Source organism: Alosa sapidissima, chromosome 19 (assembly GCF_018492685.1).
Source record: "Alosa sapidissima isolate fAloSap1 chromosome 19, fAloSap1.pri, whole genome shotgun sequence".
NCBI lineage: Eukaryota > Metazoa > Chordata > Actinopteri > Clupeiformes > Clupeidae > Alosa > Alosa sapidissima.
In genome coordinates this window covers 24,313,131-24,337,066 of record NC_055975.1, presented here as the reverse complement: position 1 = coordinate 24,337,066, position 23,936 = coordinate 24,313,131, and the positions used below count along the sequence as shown (strand labels likewise).

The following is a 23,936-nucleotide window of genomic DNA, read 5'->3' as shown; positions in this document are numbered from 1 at the left end:
CAAAAATAGACTTGATAGGCCCGCCAAACACTGCCGGAACTTTAAGAACGAACGATATTTTGCGTTCCGAACCGGTTCAGGACCGATATGTTGGTGGCGGAACGCATGCAAGAACGAAAACGTTAAACATAGGCCTACCTGAACCGTTCGGAACGGAACGTTTGAAAAATAATTTCGTTTTCAAGCCCTGTTACAAAGGTATATACACATACTTTCACAAAATATTTTACCAAAACCAGCAACCAGGATACAAAGAGAGGCAGGAGGCATCTAGCACATGTAGGCAATAACAGAATGTGCAATTTCTCTAGTAACCTCTAATTACTGGAGACACTACCTACAAAATCGAAAAAAGTTTGCATTCCTTTTAAAATAACTCTTTTAATGTCTTCCTTAGTAGCGACAGGGGTAAAAAACTAATGTTTCAGCCATTAGGCCTTCATCAGCATGTCTCTGGAGATGCACACAAACACAGGCCCATTATATAATGCTAAATCTAAATGTTACTCTAATCAGAATCTCCAGTTTGAGTAAAAGACACCTCTTAGTAGAGCTGCTAGCTGAAGACCTGAGTCGTAACCACAAAACACCAATCTTATTTTCAACAGTGCAGAGGGTTCAGAATGATGGCCTTTTAGGGAGAGTTTAAGAGGAAAAGCACGTGTTGAATGGTTAAACATTCACAAAACTAGATGTACCTTGTACGCAGAGCGGTACAAAAAATCACGCTGAAAGGCCTATATGATTCTAACTGTCTCACTAAATTGCATTATCCACACTCAATTCTCACAGGTATCTGCTAGACAACAAGTACCAAAACATGATTAGTTCATAGATTTCACATGTAAAATTCATTTTATACAACCCTACCCCCATCTTGCCTGTTCATAATTCTGAGAAATTCTTGAATTGTGTGCATGTGTGCGTGCACACGTTTATGTTTATGTGTGTGGGTGTGTGTGTGTGTGGGTGTGTGTGTGTGTGTGTGTGTGTGCGTGCTTGTGTGTTTGTCTGCGTATGTGTGTTTGTGCATGTGCATGCATGCGTACATATGTCTACTGTGTGAGTATGTGTCATACGTATGATTACTGTGAATGTATGTGTGTGTGTGTGTTTATGCACATGTGTGCACATGGAATGGGTTAACATGACCACTGGAGGCAAACATACAGACAAAAATTGGTCATCCTAGGCCCTACGGTTCTCAAGATATTCACAGAAAACTGTGTCTGCCCTACCCTCCTTTCGGGGGGGTCCAGTCCAGCGGGGGGGGGCTACATATCAAAACGAAAAATGATGGTTCCATGCTATCCATGTGGGGTTACATGCCCACCAAGTTTCGTGTACCCCGATCTTTCAGTGTCCCAGGAATCCTTGTTGGTGTACGGTCACTAAATGTACACATAAATCATTTTATTGTAAGGCCCCCCATGAACGAAAGTTCACAAAACTTGGCATGCATTCGGAAGGTGTCATAATGATCCTACACTTTCAATTTCGTGCAGTTTTGACCATGTCAGCCAGAGATATTGTGATGAAAACACCTAATTTTTTGCTTTTTAATTTTTAACTAGGTGGCGCTATACATGAAATAAGTGGTAATGGGATGGGTTGACATGCCCCCTTAAGACCAACATACAAAAAAAAGGTGGACCTCCTAGGCCCTATGGTTCTCGAGATATTCACAGAAAACTGTCTCCGGCCACCTACAGGCCAGTTGGTGTATAGTAACATAAATTAATTTATTGTGTTGCCCCCCATGAACGGAATTCCACGAAACTTGGTGTGCATTCAGAGGGTGTCATAATGATCCTACACTTCCAATTTCGTGCAGGTTTGACTATGTTAGGTCACAGATACCTGCGATTACAACACCTCATTTTTACTTTTTTGTGTTTAACTAGGTGGCGCTATACATGAAATGAGTGGTTATGGAATGGGTTGACATGGCCCCTTGAGATCAACATGCAAAAAAAATGGTCCTCCTAAACCCTACGGTTCTCGAGATATTCACAGAAAACTGTGTCTGCCCTACCCTCCTTTCGGAGGGGTCCAGTCCAGCGGGGGGGCTACAGATCAAAACGAAAAACGATGGTTCCATGCTATCCATGTGGGGTTACATGCCCACCAAGTTTCGTGTACCCCGGTCTTTCAGTGTCCCGGGAATCCTTGACGGAAATTTGGACATGCGAAAAAGAAAAAAAAAGAAAAAAATCTGACTAAACCTATATGACCGCCGCTTCGCTGCGCGGCGGTCATAATAATCAAGCCAGCTAAGAAACCATAGGTCACCCAACTCCTCTTGTGATTGGTCAGCTGTCAAAAAATGCCTGACAGGGGTTTTCCACCTGGAAAGTAGGATAGATCTTGGCTGTCCAACACAGCAAGCAACTACCTGAGACTACAGCAAAGGAACACACTTTTACTCAGACTGCATCTCACTACTACGGTGTGCATATTTAGGCATACAGTATTAGGACATACTCGGACAACTTTTCATTTGAGGCTGTTTCACCTGATGTCGTTTTGCCTGACAGGGATTTTCCTGACACTTGACACTTTTTTACTTGACGGTGTAGTTCCGTAATGACAGACGTTTTCCCCTGAGACCTGGCAGCTTTTCATCTGATGTCTGAGACATGACTGTGTAATTCCGTAACTTGACAGAAGTTTTCCTGAGACCTGATGCCTTCCCATCTGATGTCTGACACCTGACTCTGACATCTGAGGATGTCCTAATATGTACACCATACATTTGGGGCAGCCGTGGCCTACTGGTTAGCGTTTCGGACTTGTAACCGGAGGGTTGCCGGTTCGAACCCCGACCAGTAGGCACGGCTGAAGTGCCCTTGAGCAAGGCACCTAACCCTTCACTGCTCCCCGAGCGCCACTGTTGTTGCAGGCAGCTCACTGCGCTGGGATTAGTGTGTGCTTCACCTCACTGTGTATTCACTGTGTGCTGAGTGTGTTTCACTAATTCACAGATTGGGATAAATGCAGAGACCAAATTTCCCTCATGGGATTAAAAGAGTATAGACCCTTTCAACAATAAAAACAAAAACAATGCTTGAACGTTCTATTTGGTTCCCAATCTACTTCCTCTGCATTAAGATAACATATGGAATGTTAAAACGGAAGTCTTGTGGGGCCAACAATGATGCTGATAATGGAACTCTCTTGAAAGGGTCTATACTATACTACATACTACAGGAGCAATAGCTGGATGTGAGGCCGCTGAATTTATGTAGGCACTGTAACAAACTACAGTGCTGCATTAAAGAGGATAAAGATGATAAGTAATTCCTTAAACATGCTTGGGGCATGCATGATGCTGTATTTGTATGAGGCCTGGGGCTTTTTTTTAAAGAGCCTCATACAAAAATAAAGCATCATTAAAATGAACCTCTCCATGCTCACTGTGGGGAACTAATGAAGAGACTTGGGAGGTGAGTAATACGTGTTTAAAGGCCCCTTGCTGGGGGACGAGAGTGGGGCCGTGTGGCAGAGTTACTCCACTGCTGTCCTTCTCAGAGAGTATGAGTCAGAAGACTTACTCCAGTGAGGGGAAGAGAGTTGACGGGGAGAGCCCCTGGTCAGGCCCTCTACGTGGACATAAACCAGACCGCATTTCTGCTTCCCTGCTTGCCTCCTTCCATCTAACCTCCCTCAGGCCTTCCATCTCTGTTGTATCTGACATGACAGCTTTAGAAATGTGACAGCTGTCCTTGTCCTTCTGTCCAACCATTCAAAGTCGCTTAGAAACACAAAGGAAAACAAACACACACATATATAGAGGAGGATTCTCTGTGAGGGAACATAGTGAAAGTCCTTGAGAGGAGCTTGGTAACCTTTATCATTTGTAGCCCTGAGAAATTAGATGTATTTTGTGCTTTTAACCAGTTCTCTCCATGTTAAATTAAAGGCTTTTTAAAAAATATTTTTTCAACCTCAGAGTGCCTCTTCAATTTCTTTTTTCTTTTTTGGATTCTCACTTCACCTGTCGCAGAAGAGCACCTGAGCAAGGAACTATCTGAAGTCTCCTGAGCGCCCTAAGCCCCTTTGTGTCTTCTTAGATGTATAAGGAAACCTTAATCCCTAAATATCTCAACAAAAAAATAATAATATTTTAACTAACCCTGTCTTGACAGGTTTGTAGCTATGTTAATAGTACGATTGTAAACTGGTGTAGCTATAGCAGCTGTAGCATAGACAGTATGGCAAAACTTTCGGTTTGTTGAAGTCTGTCAGGACTATTAAAAATACAATTCAAATAATATTGTTTGGATTTACATAAACAACTCACATAGACACCAACAACTTTGCTTTGGAGCCACACACAGGCAGTTTACACTGATGTAAAATATGATATTCTACTACACACTGACATACATGGACTGCCAGTGAATCTGTCAGAATTCATTGTTATATTTGTACTGTAGTATAACACTTTAACTGTAAGCTGATCTGTACATGCTCAGTGATCTCCTGTCCGTTTCACCAGAAGCAATCGGTTGAAACACTAGCTACTGCTTCTGCACATAAACCCATTCTATGTGTCTACTCTATGCACTGTTGCAAAACACACTGGAAGAAACTATAGTGGTGTCGGCAAAAAGTTAAAATTTTTCCTGAATACAGTTGCTTATGTGTCTTTTTTCCCCACAAATAATTTGGGAAAACGCCACTCCACAGGCCAGATGTCGGTCAAAACTAGGTTCTATCCGTGGTAACGCAACAATGGGCTGTTCTGACTCTTTATTATGAAACCTCACAACTAGTACACTGCCCATCTACAGTAAACCAGAAGTACTTAGCTGTGGTGTTTACTGCTTAAAGCTATGGTTCGGAGTAATTTCACTCTAGGGTCCTTTGCACCATGACCCCGAGCCAAACACCCTCCCAGAACCTGTTTTCCCTTTGTCGAACCCTGGTCGAGTAGCGCTGTCAGAAACTAATGACTTTCTGCAGGCGCTAATAGAACCAACTTTACTCATAAAACAAGGCATTGGAAAGTTTGTAAGTACACCAGGAGTTTATTTAACACTTGCCTGATAGCTTCTACTCTGCTGCTATCTACCGCTGCTTCGACGTTACTTCAGTGATTTGGGAAAATAAAATAAAAAAGGTTAAAAAGTAGATTTTTGCCAGAGTGAGTTTTTAAGATTGTTTCCCCATGAGATAAGCGAAACTCTTGTTTTTTAAAGAAAGGTAATCAAACTTTGTGTCAGAAATCAAAATTTGTGTCAGTTATCATAGCAAATGACTGAATCCAACCTATATATTATGCCCACTCCTGAAGCTTCTCCCTACAATAGTAGCACACAGTACAAAGTGCCTCCAACCAACAATCGAAGGTGCTCCTCAGAGTTTGTTAAACCTGTTTCCGAATGATCCCCCTGATGACAGAAGTTCACATTACAGAACACCGTCAGAGCAGAACACCCTCAGAACAGAGCAATAATAGAAAGAGGAAGACAAAGGCAGAAATGAGTGACATGATGGCGGCCTTGACATGCAGAAGAAACAGTATGATTAATCCATGCACCTGTGCCAGCAGCAAGATAATCACTTCACATGCTCTTTAATTTTTACATTTCTGTGAGTGATATTTATGTATGTGAGATATGTGTGTTTGTTATGTTATGGTTAAAAAAGCTACTGGATGCCTAAAATTTCTCTGGAGATGTATAAAGTAAAAAAAATCTATCTATCTATCTATCTATCTATCTATCTATCTATCTATCTAGAATGAGGGGCTTGATACCTGAATGAAGGCTTGAATGGAGGTGGAGGGGTGGGGGAACAGGCATAGAAAGAGCAATGCCGAGAGGCACACAAGGTTTTTCAGAAAAATGATGGGACTCTTTAAACAACGGAATCAATCAGGGAATCAACTGAGCACACCGATGTTGAAGTTGCTTATTTTTATATTAGAATAATGCAACAAATGACTAATGTTTCAATCTTCATCAGATGTAACCACATCCATGGACTCCATGGACTTTGATGAAGATATAACTACATCGAAACATTAGTCATTTGCTGCACACACAAAAAAAAACATACCTAACATGCCTTAACATACCTGGGCCTACTGGTTAGGAGTTCCGGATTGTAACCGAAGGGTTGCCGGTTTTATCCCCGACCCAGTAGGAAAAATGTGGGTGGGGGGAAGTGGTTGAGCACTGCTTTCCCATGCCCACATCCACGGCTGAAGTGCCCTTGAGCAAGGCACTTAACCCCTCACTGCTACCCGAGTGCCGCTGTAGCAAGGCAGCTCACTGCTCCGGGTTAGTGTGTGCTTCACCTCACTGTGTATTCACTGTGTGCTCTGTGTGTTCACTAATTCACAGATGGGATAAATGCAGAGACCAAATTCCTTGTTTACGCAAGTATACTTGGCCTAGAGATTTACATTTACATTTAACTGTTCTTTTAAATCAAATTAATCCACTGAACAATACCATAGTCCTGAAACATATGGGCTGCATGGGCCTGAAGTCAAGGCCCGGAAGTCCCTGACACACCTCCTCTGCGGTTTACCACAATATCTAAACTGTGGGAACAGACTGTGCAGTTCTACACAAAATAAAAGTGAAACTAAATTTGCAAACTAAATTTGAAACTAAAGTCGGGCTTTTGTGTTACCTTGCTTAGAGACAGACAAACAAGTTGCAATGAAAACATAACCTCCTTGCCGGAGGGAATACAAGGACTCAACACTGCCCTGTAAAATTAATAAACAGAAAATATTTATATCAAAGGGCTTTTTTAAAAATATATAAAATGATATTAGATTCCAATTCGAGAAATCACATTTTGTTGATACATTTGCACAAGGGAGTGGTGAATGAGTCTGTGTCTCAAACTTTCTTTCCACTGGAGTTCCCAGGAAGAACAAAGAAAGATTCCCAGGAAGAACACAGACATACACCACTACTTATCTTTTATTTTCATCCAACAAAATGGAAAACCAATGAAGGGTGTTAGAGTCATACAACATGATGTCATACCCACAGTCTCCTTATCAACATTCTCCAGTCAAATCTCAAAGCCCATGTTTCTGACAAGAAAGATTGCAATGGCACACACGTGCATGAGTACGTCTAAATTCATTCTGAGCAAAACAAGGACTTAGCAAATGGAGGCAAATACGAATACTTTTAAGTTTAAATTCGAGAACTATCTTGAGCCACCAAATCTCTGGGCTGCCCAACAATACTACAGCAGGAGGGTCTGTACAGGAAGAGAACAGTAAAGATTGTATATGTGTGATAAGGGATGTGAGAAATATGAAAAGAGAGAACATTTAAAGCTGCAGTAGGCAAGTCTGACAGATTATGGGGACTTAACCAAAATTTTGAATGTTTACAACTCTCATGCCCCTCCTCCACTACCACCGAGCATCCCCTCATCGAGTTTGTGCTCGTCAGTGCGCAGCAGACTGCACCAGACTGTGATTGACAGTCAAATCTCACACAGCCCTGCTCTGACCAGAAGACCAGAAGAACCGGGAGCTATGGAATTTTGCAAAACAAATAACAGGCTCTGGGTGGAGGTAGAAGTGCAGGTTTTTTTCTAAAACTGGCTGATTTATGTTGTCCTGTCGGAGCATAGTGTCGGTTTCATTGAATATGATCAAAAAAATCTTGCCTACTGCAGCTTTAATTCTCTGATAACACTACTAAAAATGTAAAAAACTAAAAGTTTCACTGAAAAGAGCAACACAAAAAATGTGCGTTTCAGAGATCTCAGTCTAATGAAGAAGACAGACAGACACTTCACACACAACTCAACACGATGGTGTCAAACAGAACTATATCAAACAGCCTGGGATGCTGCAAGCCCCCCCTCCATGTTGCCATGTTGAGGCACTGGGTCCTGAAGCTCCAGTGATTCACAGGCGTGGGCCGCGGAGTAAGGAGCTTTATGTCACTCTCCATTCCACTAATCTAGGCTTTGCTGAAGCCAAGCGGTGCGTCAGGGATGGTGTTTTTGGGTAGAGTCCTCAGGTGCTGAGATTGATAAGACTCAAAAGAGCTAGCAGTAGCATCTCATCTCTCTGTCTGCCTGTCTGTCTGTCTGCCTGCCAGAGACAGGAGCTTTGGATGTTGGTTAATTTCTGGTTCCAAATGTTCACATTTTTTTGAGACAACCTAAATGTGTGTGTGTGTGTGTGTGTGTGAAAGGTAATCTCTTATTGCTCTGTCTTTAATGGCTAGGTGGAGAAGTGGCAGTGTTTCCTGAAGAGAACTACTGATGAAAAACTGACTAAAAACGTGACTAAAAAACGTGCCCACTCACTTTCCTTCACCACTCAGGACTATGAGTTGCCTGATGACATTTTTTTTAATTTTAACTCCTCTTCTCAGTACTTGCTGTAGATCAGCAGTTCCCAAACTTTTTTCCCGCGGACCACCTTCTACATCCTGACTCGGCTCGCGTACCCCCGCCATCCGACACATAAAAAAGTAACACATTCTATTGAACCATTCCAGGTAACATGTTTAATTAGCCGCCCTACATGATAACAAATAACAAAATCAAAATGTGCAACTGGTCTATGAGCTCTCACGCTAAAAAAACAGTGTAGAGAACCCCATTAGAATGGTTAGATAGCACCTCACTGCCAACCACGCACTGTGGCTTTGGGCAGTCTGTCTCCCAATCCACTTGAAGCCGAGGGCTATATGCCTCATCATACTTTCGTTTTCTTCGCGCAGTCTTTTCTGTCTCGTTCTTTCTTTTATCCCCCTGCGCTCCACCTCCACCATTCTGACCCCCGTCCCATCGTTACCTGTCTCTTAATCTGTTTCTTTCGCTGATCCTCTTCGATCGCTTTAATTAGGCCTTTTGGACAGTGTCCCTGTTTTTAAGCCAGTTTTCCATGTTTGCGTAGCCTTCTACCTAGCCTATACTTCCATGAAACTAACGCGCCAGATATTCTGGCTGCCTGCAAGAAATCACGTGCATTGTGGGTAGCTTATTTTTTAAGGAAAACATATCCTACTATAGAGTTTACAAATGATTTCCTTTAATTTCATGTTTCCATATCATTATAACCCGATTCAAAATTATTTATTATCTATGAATTAATTAGATTATTAATGACTTCATCATTTTTAACACCTTTCCGACATTGCCCTTTTCATCTTGCGTACCCCCTAGTACTCGTACCACAGTTTGGGAATCCCTGCTGTAGATTAACTCCACAGACTTCAACCACATTAAGATTAAGAGTCAGAGTATCCCAGACACAGGGAATTCTGACTAACTTGATGATGTGTTCAAAAGCAGAGCCAAAGAGCATACTGTATATGCCCCCCCCCCCACACACACACACACACACACTCACTCTCTCTCTATCACAGCAGAGGTGAAGAGTGCGATAGGGAGGTCAAGGTGTGTCAGGAGAAAAGAAGTGAGCGAAGAACTGCTGGGGAGATAGTGACTACACTGGTAGATATAGTCATCAAGTAGGAGAGGGTTAAGAGGATGCGATGGAGTAGCATCCTGAGGGCACATCCTCTTGTGGTTTCCACACAAAACATTTGCATAAAAGCTGCAGACAGAACAACAACAGAAATGAGAATAGTTCTCCATGTTTCCTTTTTTATCCTGACAGAAAAAAAAGAACACCAACACCTACACTTTGGATCAAAGTGTCCTCAGTGAAGTTACGTACTCTGTCAAAGAATTCAGTGCCTCATATATTTATTGCCATGAAAGAGAATATAGCAATAAGCTTTTTTATTGCTATACTACTAAACCACAGATACGAATGAAAGAATAAAAGTGTGTGTGTGTGTGTGTGTGTGTGTGTGTGTACTGTACAAACGTGATGTTGAACGTGTCAACATTTTCTCCAGTATGTATATTTCCAATGAGGCTATTCACATGAAATTTTCACCAGACATTAGTATTAACTCAGGAAATCCACACATGAAGAAATCCAAACAATAAAGTCCATAAGTAAAGTTATGTGTAATAAAGTGAAACATGGCAGGAAAAAAGTGTTGAACACGCTAAGAAAAAGTGAAGGAAAGGCAAGGAACCAGCTAAAATTAGTTAGAAACGTAGTTAGAAAGTAATTATACCTCCTATCTGTGCAAATTAATATCAGCTGGGTTAATACATATTTATGGGCTATAACAAGGTATTTTGTAAGGTGTCACACAAGAAGCATTATCATGATGGGTAAAAGCAAAGAACTCTCCTACAAGACCATACCCCAATTGTTGCAAAACACATCAATGGAACTGGTTACAGATGTATTTCAAAACTTCAGAATCTTCCAGTAAGCAGCATTGGGGCCATTATCTGCCCAAGAGCCAAGGACCACTCGGAGAAAGCTCCATAAAGACTTGGAGGCACTAGATACATGCACACACTCACCCCGCACGACTCCATTACTGAAGAAAAACATGTCAAAGCTTGTTTAAAGTTTGCTACAAAACATTTGGACAAGCCTATGAAACACTGAAAGGCTGATAGTAGTCTGGTCAGACGAGAGCAGAATTGAACATTTTGGCTGTATGGAGGACAAATGGCACTGCACATCACCTTAAAAATACTATACCAACAGTGAAGTTTTGGAGGTGGAGGCATCATTGTGTGGGGCTGTTTTTCATCTCATAGTACTGGCAGACTTCATATAGCTGAAGGAACGATAAATGGAGTATTTTTTTCCAGCAAAGGAAACTTAGAGGCCTTGACTTTAATCCAATTGAACATTTATGAAAGGAAGTAAAGATTAGGATTCACAAGAAGGCCCCCTGGAATCTTCAAGATTTAAAGACTATCTGTTTAAAAGAATGGGCCAAAACCACATCTCAATACTGTGACTGATTAGTTTCTTCATACAGGAAATGTATTGAGGCTGTCATTACAAACAAAGGCTTTTCCATAATGTATTTAAGAAATTTCAGTTGGCCCGTTCAATACTTTCCCCCTGTGTCATTCCACTTTATTACACATAACTTTATGTACAGATTTTAATTTCTGGATTTCTTTCTTCAATGTGTGGGTTTCCTGAGGTAATATTAATGTCTGGGGATTTTCATGTGTACATACATACATACAAAGATTCTCGACATGTGCACATCTCATGAAGAAGGCCTTTATAAGCTTGACAGTAAAAGTACAGTCCCTCTTTTCCCTGCGAGTCACACCCATATTTTGATGATATACCCTCTTCTGCACTCTCAATTCCCCAAACCATGTCACACCTTTGAACATAAAAACCCAGTGCCTTGTTCCTAGAATACAATGCAAAACTAGTACTTTTAAAATATTTCCTCCCAAGAGACTGAAATGACTGATACCACATTTTATATTGTACCTTCAAAATAGAGTAAAGACAGATAATGGGAAAATATAGCCACAGGGGAAACCAGACATCACAACTAAAGAGGTGTAAAATGTTAGCCATTAAAATGAATCATACAAAGCTTTCAATGTCACGGCCCAAAATATATATGCTCCATAACTACTGACTCTTTGTAAACCCTTCTCTGCGAGACTGTTGTCTTAACACCCCGTTCTTCGTCTCTTTATACCCAGGCTGTGGTCTATGTTTGTGTTTGCATATTGTTTCACTGCACCTCATTCCACACTGGTGTCAAAAGAGATACAGTGTATATTCATAGTAGTAACATCTAAAATATAACATTAAACAAATCCACACATCTAAATTCTACTTCACCATCATCGTAAAGAGGAGGCGAGAGAGGGGGGTAGAACATAAAAAGCTGTGCAAAGCTTTTTGTCTAAATAAATGGGGGTGGAGGAAACACGGATGCCCTAAGGGTTCATTCAACCCTTACCACATCTGACAAGCAATGCCGTGGGAGAGTCAGCGCAGGGTGGGGTGGGGTAGGGTGGGGTGGGGGCTTAGACGGAATGCTGTGTGATGGGACGGGAATGTGATGGGGGATGGAAATGAACAAAATAATTAGAGTAAATAATTGAATTTTAGTTCTGCTCAATTTGCATATTTGTAGGAAAGAAGGGAGACTAGGGAAACATAACACAGGCAGAAAACACAGCTGAGGGACAAGCTACACACCAAAAAAGGAGGAAAAAAGCACTGGAATCTACAACAGACCAGAGAAATACTACCATGACCTAACCCACCACCAGTGTGAACTAGCAAAGCATGCTTTCAAAGCATGATAAATGCAACCTCACCAGGCTACAGTGAAATAAAAGTCCATAGTCTGGAGACAGAATGTCAATTGGGCCACTAAAAGTGCTGAGAAAGCAAGACCTACCTGTCAACTCTACCTGTCAAAGCAATACCTAACTGTCAACTCTATTCTACTTTCCTTTGAGACCGACCCTCCGGAAGTCTTTCATTTAGTGTAACCCTAAAAGTCTTTGGGCATTGACGGATTATGAGGACCATGGAGGACTATGGAGTATTTATCTCAAGTGTTCCACTGCAGCCTCAGAAAATATTGTATAATTTTTAAGAGGCTGTAAGTATAAACAGAGGTGTTTTCACAATAAACAGGATATGTGGCATCAGGTGGTCTGTCCCTAGGGGCCTCGTTCACGCTTTTAAAATCCTGTAGGAAATGTAGCCTAGCCGCTGAGCTTCTATTTTACAACGGCTTTATTTCCTCTGGGGTAATTCAACATGTCAAATAACTCCCCCAGGAATATAAGGAGTGTTTCAAGTTGAGTTATGAGTGTGCCCGTATCAACATGTGTGTGTATATGCTTGTGTAGGCCTACTTCTTGCAGTTTTGAGTTCACACTGCTAACCAAATCTGCCTACACAGACGAATAATATGAAAGGCTGATTACTGCTCCTGAAGTGAGCTCAATGCAGCTGTGCACAGTGTGCAGGCTGGATGGACACTGTCTGTGTCCATGTGTGTATGTTTCACCCCTGACATAAGGGTGTGATGCTGATGATAGCTGCTATTCTCCGTATGTTAACCATCATTTCGTCTTAATGAAAAGGACAAACATGGCTGAAACTGGAAAAGGCCATAGAGCAAAGGCCTCCTGAGGGCCCAAACACACACACACACAGACACACACAGACACAGACACACACACACTGTGATGGAGAGAATGTGCGAGAGAGAACAAGAGCGATAGAGAGAGAGAACATAAGAGAGAGAGAGAGAGCATAAGAGAGAGAGAGAGAGCATGAGAGAGAGAGATAGAGCATGAGAGAGAGATAGAGAGAGAGAGGAACAGTGGAGAGAGGTGGCAGCAGCAGAGTGCGTGGTGTGGGTGTGGGGGCGGGGGCCTGCGTGACCTGCATAGCCTGGAGCCGAGTCAGCATGCAACTCAGAGTTGATACAGAATGACGGGCCACTGATTAGTCAACTCACAGCCCCGACAACCAGCGACCACAGACACAGACACACAGACACACACACACAGCCAACAAAATGAACATTGTTTAATCAACAATGACTATAAAGCAGACACACTATCCTCTACTATCGTCTTACTGATATATGCACAAGAATACTCATGGAAATGTATGTCCATTACTAATTACCATTATTAATAGACACTATGTGTGTCATGACATCTCTGTGCTCATGAAATCACATGTGCATGTGTGTGTTGGTGTGTGTGTGTGTGTGTGTGTGTGTGTGTGTGTGTGTGTGTGTGCGTATGTGTGTGTGTGCGTGCGTGGGTGTGTGCGTATGTGCATGTGTGTGTGTGTGTGTGTGTGTGTGCGTATGTGTGTGCGTATGTGCATGTGTGTGTGTGTGTGTGTGCGTATGTGTGTGTGTGTGTGTGTGTGTGTGTGTGTGTGTGTGTGTGTGTGCGTATGTGTGTGTGTGCGTGCGTGGGTGTGTGTGTGTGTGTGTGTGTGTGTGTGTGTGTGTGTGTGTGTGCGTATGCGTATGTGTGTGCGTGTGTGGGTGTGTATACCTTGAGGAGATAGATAGGGATGTTGCTGAAGTCCACAGGGAGTTTAAGCAGGAAACGAGCAGAGAACTCTCCTGTCTGAAAACAAACAAACAAATAAACAAACATATGCTACATTGTTGCCACAGTCTCACATCTCTCCTGTCAATCATGCCCACTGCTGCAATCCAAAAGGGCAAGATCATGCAAGCGACAGGACATCATTTTTCAGAGAGGCAAGTTCACTGTTATGCTGTGGTCTCAGTTATTCAAAGAGAAGTATGTAGCTTTTTCCCCATAATATCCCCTTGGGAACGAATAAAGTAATTACCTACCTACCTACCTACCTACCTACCTACCTACCTATCTATCTATCTATTAATACACACACACACACACACACACACACAGACACACACCTTCCTTGAACAAAATAGTAATGCTTTATGCTACAAAAACAGAAACATGTAAGACCAAAAAGTTACCAAATCACTGTCTGTTACCCCACAAACCACAGTGGCCGTTAAAACATCCATCCATGGAACTGACTACCCCCACCACTACAAAACAGTTTCCTCATAGCTACTTCTGCTGTGGAGGCTCTATCGGTTCTTTAACCTTTGCACAAGTAAAACATTTTACAGCTCTTAAAATAGTTCTCCCCACCCATGAAGTAGATCTGAGACTTCTTGCAGTTTTGAGTTCACACTGCTAACCAAATCTGCCTACACAGACGAATAATATAAAAGGCTGATTACTGCTCCTGAAGTGAGCTCAATGCAGCTGTGCACAGTGTGCAGGCTGGATGGACACTGTCTGTGTCCATGTGTGTATGTTTATGTGTCTGTGTCCATGTGTGAGTTAATGTGTGAGCTTCGCAAAATATTGTGTATGGATGTTTTCTACTTTTTGACTCCAAAGTCATCTGTCCATTGTTGTAGACGATGATTAAAATGATGCTTTAGCTTTACACGTCATCCTCATGAAAGTGATGAAAACAAGACAAAAAAACACTGCGCAGAGTCTGCTGTACACACTTGCTGTCAGGTGATTAAACAGAAACAAAATCTAAACTGATAATAGTCATTTGACAATTGGATAATAGTCCGATTGTCTGAGTCTGTGTGGGTCTTCACATGTGTGTATGTGTGTATCCATGAAAACCGCTTGATGGTATTTTAAGCCCCCAACGCTGTCTTCCAGGCAGCGCTGCCACTGTTGACTTAAAGGCACCTAATCCTAACCCTAACCCCAACCCTAATCCTAACCTTAACCCATGCCTAACCCTAGCACCTTCCAGGCAGCGCTGCCTTGAAGACAACGTTGGGGGCTTACAACACCAAGAAACATGAAAACCAAGATGCAAGTGGGTGTACCCAGCTGTTTTTCCGTCCAGCGTAGACCTCCATGCTGCGGCCATATCCTGGTTCCTCCAACAGACTGTCGTACTCAAAGAGCAGTCGCGAGCTTTCACGCAGCCGTTGGCACTGGTACCCGTGGTACTGTTGGAGAAGCTCCTTCACCAGCTGTAAGAGGCACTCTGGGTCCTGCGCATCCCAGGCACACAAGTGCTGTAACAACAACAACAACAACATCACAGTGCATTAATATAGCGCCTTTTAAAACACCCAAAGAACTTTACTGTGAACAGGGAACCTCACTAACCACCACCAATGTGTAGAACCCACCTGGGTGATGCATGGCAGCCATTATGCGCCAGAACGCTTACCACCCACCAGCTTGAGGTGGAGAGTGAAGGAGTGAATGAACCAATTTAACTGGTGGATGATTATGGGGCCAGACTGAATGAGCCAGTTTGGGAATTTAGCCAGGACATATAGCGCTGTAGGCCACAACGGAGAGGACAGGCAGAGGAGATGAGAAATGACGTGTCAGCAGAGAAGACAAGAGGAGATTCGGAGGAAAAAGGAAAACGGGTCAGACAAAGGTCGACTGTTTTAAGACTTACTGGTGTGATTTATAACGCAGACCTTTATGCTAGGTTTAAACGTCAAGTTTTCAATGCAGTTCCAATTTTGTGCCACTATACATTTTTAAATGGTATGCTTGGAACAACCAAACCAAGCAACTTTTACCAAGCTAATTTTGTCTTTCCCTAAAGGCACAGGAATATTCCAGAGTGACAATGCCAGGATTCACCAAGCTCAATTTTGAATGGGTGGTTCATCCATTCATGCATCTGCCACCACAGTCCTAACCTTAACCCCCATTAAATGCCTTCGGGATGTACTAGAGAAGACTTTATGGAGTGGTTATTAGGATATGTTATGTTGGATACGGTGGTCGAAACAATGCCGAAACCCCATTCTGTGATGTAATGAAAGCAATCAAATAAAAGCCAACAATTCCAAAGCTGTTGTTTTTTCTGTATTACCAGATTGTATTTGAAACCTAGTTAGAGCTCTGTTACACACTGATTGCTTCGATACATCCCAGAAGCATTGTAAACTCATCTTTACCTTTCATTACAGCCTTAACATTTGCCATCATTGTTGTTATTATCTAATATTCAATGTCTACATTTCATATTTATTTTTAAGGTCTGGAAATGCTGGGGGGATCCCAGTAATTCAGATAAGTGGCTGTTCACCCATTACTGAACCCTTTCCAGATTGGCAGCATGGATCCTCATCAGTGGAACTAACTTATGGCAGTTGCACCACGGCAACATCTAAGTTCCCCTTTCATCTCTGACCCCTTGTGCCAGAACTCCCACACATCAATGTCAGCAGACAAAGTCCTTCCCTTTGTGCCAGAAATGGAAAATCTATGCCAAGGCACAGGGTGGAAAGCCTACTAGCATAAGCATAGTTCAAAGGAACAGCCTATTCATTAATACAGATAATTGATGTGAGTCTTTGCTTGCTTAGCACTGTACTGTACATCAGTCAAAATTATTTTTGATTTAACAAACTGTTTGCCATTACCAGTTGGTTTTAATACTTACTGGCATGGAGGCATCCTCTTATGAATAAATACGTCTATTAATAAAAAAAATAGACCTCATTATACGAGAGCGAGGATCGAGTGGGAGTTAGCTTAGGTTAGTGAGGTTATACAAGCTGCTGGGAGGCTTTGGCTTTTGTGATTTACTGTATGCATCAGTTGTCTTGCATGTATCATGCACATGTGCAATTCCACTGACCTCCTCTCCCACAAGTTTACATTAACATAAACAATGCCACTTGACAGTAATTCTGTTAACTAAAGTAAACAGGTATTCGTCTCTCCTCAGATTATACAAATAATAAACATCTTACCACAAATTATCAACACTTTTTTAAGCCCTCCTCCCCACTCCTCTAAAGCCCTACCACACAAGCTGTCTTTTTTCCATGTGCACAACTGATTTGTGAGGAAAGCCTGATACAAGGTCAGGTGAAAATTATGAAAAATATCTCTAGAAACATGATAAAGAACAGAGAGTGCTGGTGACGGTGTTATAAACTGATCTGCTTTACTTAAGAATACGGAATTAAATTTACAATAAAACCAAGATGGCTGAGTGCAAACAGTGAGTGCAAATCAAGAAAATCCAACTGCCTTGACAAAATGCTGGAAATGTTATGCTGCTCGCCGTCATAACCTCTCAGATGATGGTAATGCAATTTCAGCCTTATTTCTGTAGCTCCTTTGAGTCAAAAGATCGCTGCAAGCTTCACTGAGTGTGAGAGACAGAAGGAGGACAAGGTTGAGGCAGTCCATCCACAGAGGCGAGCTCTGCTTCGGTCATTAATGACTGAAACCAGTGTAGTGTCTAAATTCATTACATTATAACATTGTTCAAATCAAGAAATGTTCACAGTCGCCGCAGTCGGAAGGGAACAGAGAGAATGGGAACAGAGAGAAAGAATCTGATTTTGAAAAATATAGCTCCCACCAGCAATGTGGGGGGCAAGCAGTTGCAATGGAAGTTTTGCAATGCCAGCAAGTTTTGCATTACTATTGCATTATGTCTATTAGCTAACTTCCTGTTAGACAGTTTCACCACCAAATTTAATTGGATGTAATTAGGGCTGTATTAGAATATTTGAAAACCTGTATAAACTGGACTGATTTGAACCCTGAATACACATATACAATATTATAATATATGAATATATTATATTAATATGATATTGATATATAAACTACTGATATAAAATGAGAAAATATTGATTATAGCCTAGGTAGGCTACTATTTCTATTACAGCTCTACCCCTTTCTGTATCTTGCTGCTTCAGCCGTCAGCAGCTCTGGTTGAAGCCTGAAATATTGTAAACAAAGTAGCCTAGTTGGCTAGCTTATCATAGTTTACTGGTTGGACTGTTCAGTTTCCCCATGTATGTTTAAGTTTCAAAGTAAGACTTTTTGTCCTTGGGACAGGCCCTTTTGAGTCTTGGAAAACATTGGTTTTGAATGCAAGACTTTTAAACAAATTTGTGCAGCGTGCTAATAATGATGGATTTAATATCAATTTAGCTAGTCGTCTTCTACGTGTCCTTGCTTGCTTCGATTATGAATGTTTTATTTGGATTTAATGTGCATGCTGAGGGGAGAGAGAGAGAGAAGGGCAAGGAGAGGGGGGTTAAGCTATGGAAGAGCTATGAGCAGTGTTTCAAATGAGTAGAAACCCATGGAATTTGGCACACATATCAGGTGTGAGTGAATTTGGTGCACACATCAGGTGTGAGAGCAATGGCAGCTATAATTCTCCTTTCCCTATGTGGCATGTTAAAATATCTTGGTGTATGGGCTCAGACTTTCTGCTCACAGGTCTGGTTAATTTACCATAATTATGAATCGAATAAAGGAACTATCGCAGGCAACATTATTTCCCAATCTTCACCAAAATTGGTGCAGGCATTCTGGCTGGTACAGATGATCTTCAAACTAAGCCATACCTGCCCATAACTTCCCTGGGGCCCTAAGCAAGGTTCTGCCTAGGGGCCCTTCTATCTGACCCATAAACCATGTAAAACTATTTGGCATGCAGTCGCAGCAAAGTGCTGTATATATTTATTATTTGGCTCTTGGGTGCTCCTTGTTGGTGCCCCCCCCCCCCCACACCTTTCTTATGCAGCCCTTGCCACTTAATCTACTAAACCCCTCTTCTACTGCACTTTTTACCGCCCCCATAAATGCACAAATAGGCTGACACCAGACATAATTTCACTGCATTTTTTACTTCCAGTAACTATATGCATGTGACAATAAACTTCCTTGTATCCTTGTATATATTAATGCTTGTATGTTATCGACATAATACAAACAAATGCAATGGAATTTAATACCAGGAGTACCAACTCTCCTTTGGTACTAACGGTCATTAGATCTACTACAAAAGCAAAATAAAAGCTGCTCATGAAGCTTTCTAATCCTACTACAACAATGACAAAATGGTTTGAAGCAGCAAATCTTTATTCTTTAGTATTTTTTATTAATTAAAAGCAATTTCATTTAAACATGTAATATAAAACGGGACTGACATTATCTACCAAATACAATTAATAATAAGAACGATTTTTTCTTGTACCATTGATTAAGCATTGTCATAGAGCTGTCTACTTTGAGCAAGAATACTCACTGGAAGCTCTGATGGTTCTGGAAGAAATTCAGCATCCTCTCCGAAAATAAAATCCGGGGGCAGCATAGGATCCCCTGCATTAAAGATGATGTCCCCTGGGAGAGAAATACTATGTTTATTATATATATATATGTATATTATGTACTTTCTTGTCAACAGTGCAATTTATCAAAAGTAAAGGCATAAACGTTTAACCAAACTAAAAGAACCTGATTAACAAACAATTACAGAACAAGAAAATGTCAAATAATGCTTCATATTCCAAGCAAATCCTATGTTCCACACACCCTCATTGAACAAAAACAAGCTGCTCTCCCACCAGTGGTGGAATGTAACGAAGTACAAATACTTCGTTACTGTACTTAAGTAAATTTTCCACGTATTTGTACTTTACTTAAGTAAAATTTATAGTGCATACTTTTGACTTTTACTTCGTTACATTTTACAGCAATTATCTGTACTTTTACTCCGCTACATTTCTACAACACCATCGTTCCTTTTTACGATAAATTTTATGATCAGTTTTTTTTTCTCTCTGACAAACACGTTTGTTTTACCGGGGGGGTTGCTACCAAAGATTCTGGAGCGCTACGTGCATTCTTAGAAACATAAGCTTCTAGTCTAGACCAGGCAAAGCGTGAGCTTGTAGCCATCTGCATTCGGTAGGCTATATTCACCAGACCCATGGCTACACTATACATGCAACTGTGTTCTGTGCCTTTCTCTGTCTGTTATCTGCAGCGTTAGGGCCTCCTCTCCGATGAGATTGCTATCCGCGGATCAGCGAAGTTACAGGCTATGCCCATGCTTCTGTCACACGTCTGATCATTTGCGGCACAAATGAATGGTAGACTATTAATGAACCTGTGGCCGGAAAAAACGTAACATTTTCCAGATTAGGAAATATTCCTTAATTGTGTGTGATTAAATAAAGATGCATAGCCTACAATTGGGGGGTAGTAACGTGAGCGCTCATTCAATGTCTATGCGTCTGCAAGTGAAACTGAACTTAATCATAAAGACACCTTTCTCAGCAACGTTTCTGTTCAATCAGCATAATTGGCATTACGATCCACCCGACGTTTCCCTTGTCTACCCCGTTAAACTTCAGGCTCTCGTGTTTTGCTGAATGATATTACTCAGCAGATCACCCTAGTAGATAACCAGAATTACAGTCTCTAGAATTGTAGGTCAGAATGTAAACTGCGCCACAGATGGTAAGCACAAATGCATTAACTTAAAACTATCTAGTCGAGTATAACCTAAAACTAGCTTAATTAAAATGCCACAGCCCATACTGATTTTTCCTTTTAGAATATAGATATTAAGAGAATAAATCATTATGCAAATACTTTTACTTTTAATACTTAAAGTACATTTAAAAGCAGGTACTTTTTACTTTTACTTAAGTAGGGTTGTCATTGTGGTACTTTTACTTTTACTAAAGTAAATATTTCTCTGTGTATTTGTACTTTTACTTAAGTACTGAGTTTCAGTACTTCCTCCACCACTGTCTCCCACACACTTCCATTGCGTACAGTATGCAAAATTATAGCACACAGGTATATAGCCCTGTGAAGTCTTAGCATCTAGCCACATTTGTACTGTAGGGCTGAGAGTGTTTTGATAACATGAGTTTATAGGTTATTCCAAAGAGGGATTTTATCTGAATTAGCAGAGGCACTTACATTTGAGTGTCTCTCCAGCATAAGGTATGTGCAGCTTGAAACGATCACAGCATGGGCCTGCCATCAAGGAGGTACATCTGAGAAGAGAGAAACAGTGATAGTAACTAAATAATTTCACTCCTAAAAACAAAAAACATGAATATATCTGAATAGTGCTTATAATAGGTTATTCATTAGCCCTAAAGTGGGTATTTAAAAAAAAAAGAAAAAAAAAGGCTATTTTTGTAAGGTTGCTCACCCAGTCTTGAGGTCAGTTATACGTAGACAGTTTGTAGAATCTAGGCCCACACTGCCATTGCGGATAATACTGCTCAATAATGGCCGCAACTCAGGTGAAATTCGGCTAAGCGCCACTTCAGGAGACAAGTTGCTCATCTTCTTTCCGAGGGTTTCTGGTAAATTTAGGGCGTACATCATACATTAGAGTATGTAAAGACCCATACAGTTTTGAAGAGTTACAATGAAGAAAACACCCATTGTGCTAATTAATGAAAACTATTCAGAAATGTTACATGAATACATGTTACATGAAATGAATACATTAAATGTTACATGAATTGCTAATTCATGGATTGGGATAAATGCAGAGACCAAATTTCCCTCATGGGATCAAAAGAGTATATATACTTATACATCAACTTTCAGCACAGGCATAATCATGACAGAGTTTGTGTTCCTGAAAGTGGTTACTATTGGTATGAATGGTTACACAATTACAAAAATATTGTCAAATATGTTTCTAACATTCAGATCATTTATGTACATATAAGAAACATGAATGATAAAAACATGAATTTTATAAACACCAGGCCTGCTCAATTGAAAATTAGTTTAACACAATTACAATAGCATTCAAAATTTGGTGCATGTATTTGGGTTTCATAACAGCCCAGTAATCTATGTCCCTAGCAAATCTGATGCCCATGGCTTTAGTCGCAGATAAAAGACCCCGGGCAACAATGCTCTAATGCCAGCATTCCTAATGGTCAGAATTTAACGAAATTTAGTGTACAATACTGTTCGAAAGTTTGGAGTCATAGAATAGAATCCTTGTCCTTGTTTTCCATAGAACAGAATTCGGAGTGAGAGGCCCCAGTGCACAACTGAGTAAGAGAACAAATACATTAGAATGTTTAATTTAAGAAACAGAAGTCTCACAGGTCCTCAACCTGGCAGTTTTGGTAATTAGTAGGCTACCCACAAAACACCAGTGTCAGTCAGCATCAACAGAAATGACTTCAGGATGCTGGCATTCTAGACCGAGTCATATAGAAAAAGCCATATCTCAAATTGGACAATAAAAACAAGGGAAAAGAGAACACAGTCAACAGAGGTAGACTGGAAAAGAGCGTTATGGAGAGACAAATCTATGGGTAGGCAACAGATCAGAAAGAAGAATGCTTGTGACTTGTGAGATGCTGACCAAATGCTGGAGGAATGTTCAACTCCATCTGTCAAGCATGGTGGAGGAGGTAAAATGGGAAATGTGTACAGAATAAAATGAATCTTTAAGAAAGAAGGCTATCAGTCCAGTTTGCAATGTTACACCACACCCTGTGAATGATGCTTGATCAAAGCCATTTTCCTCCAAAAAGAGGACAGTGACCAACAGCACAGCTCCGAACTATGCAAGAACCATGTAGGTTAAAAGTAGTCAGTATTTTGTCTATAATGTAGTGGAGTGGGGAAAAAGTGGCTCAACTTTTGAACAGCAGACGTGCACCCTCATTCACTAAGTGATCTATTCTGACATTGTCTAGCTGCAGGTTCACATTAACAGAGGTCCTGACAGGACCTCTATACACAGAACGAAACTGAAGGAAAAGCTGCTGCTCTCAACCAAATACAGCAAGGCAGTGCTTCAAAAGGCCAAACCAAAGGCTTGTTGACCATTACAATTAAACAAGCCCTGATCCATCAATTAAAATCCGTTTCAGTGCCTCAGCAATAGGAGACACTGTAACGTTACCGTATTATTTAATACAGCATTTGAAAAAGGCTTTCCGTTTTCATTTTGGACACAAAATGTTCCACAAAGGACTTGGGGTACTTTGACTCTGAAACTATCACTCTAGCCGGCTGACTGACCAACATTTTTAACCTTGACACCCTTTACGAAAATGAATTGAACACAAGCCTCTTGGGCATTATGGAAGCGTATACAGGACTTTTTTCTACAACATTTCATTGTTAGGAAATTGCATGAAGCTCACCATCATGCCCACATATATCTACTCTACCACACTTCAAAGAGGCTAATATCACTCACCACTCAGCGTACGGTTAAATCACACAAATTAGGAGTCGTCCCACTTGATAGACTGTATATGGCATGACATGTCAGTGAATTTCTGAGATGGACATGCTCGATAAGGATAAGGATGGATGGTGTGTAAACTAAGTTAGCTATAGGATAGCTTGCTAACTTTGTATGCAAGCTAGTTGTGCTTGATCCAACACGTTTGGCACAATGGCAAGGTATTATTCGCAATAACCCAGTTTAATGCTGTACAAATGGATATTTTGCTCGGTACCTGATCGGTCCTCGAAAGGCAACTTCGATTGAATTATCAGTGTTGACAACTCGATTCTGCACTTCCGTTGTTATTATTCATGTCTGGTCCTTCACACATTGTGAATAGCTGGTAGCTGTTTGATGATCTGCCTGTTCATAGTTTTGTCAATAATGTACAAACACGCTATATTTAGGTGTTGTTTGGTTCAGTTCTGTTCTTGATTAGAATGATCAAAAAAGACAATAATCAATAACTGAGATTAAA

At 41.0% G+C, this 23,936-nt stretch overlaps 1 protein-coding gene across 2 annotated transcripts in view; it reads right to left on the bottom strand.

Moving 5' to 3' along the window:
* Positions 1-23,785, bottom strand: part of babam2 (BRISC and BRCA1 A complex member 2) — a 42,398-nt gene extending 18,613 nt beyond the window's left edge. Inside the window, exons 1-6 of one of the 2 annotated variants that reach the window (XM_042072886.1) lie at positions 23,691-23,785; positions 21,395-21,548; positions 21,157-21,233; positions 19,469-19,563; positions 15,258-15,452; positions 13,906-13,980 (exon numbers count right to left, since the gene is read on the bottom strand). In XM_042072886.1, coding sequence (XP_041928820.1) covers positions 13,906-13,980; positions 15,258-15,452; positions 19,469-19,563; positions 21,157-21,233; positions 21,395-21,531 — 579 coding nt within the window. In that variant the 5' untranslated portion in view covers positions 21,532-21,548; positions 23,691-23,785. The other variant, XM_042072885.1, reaches the window with a different exon arrangement.
* Positions 23,786-23,936: the final 151 nt, after the last annotated feature.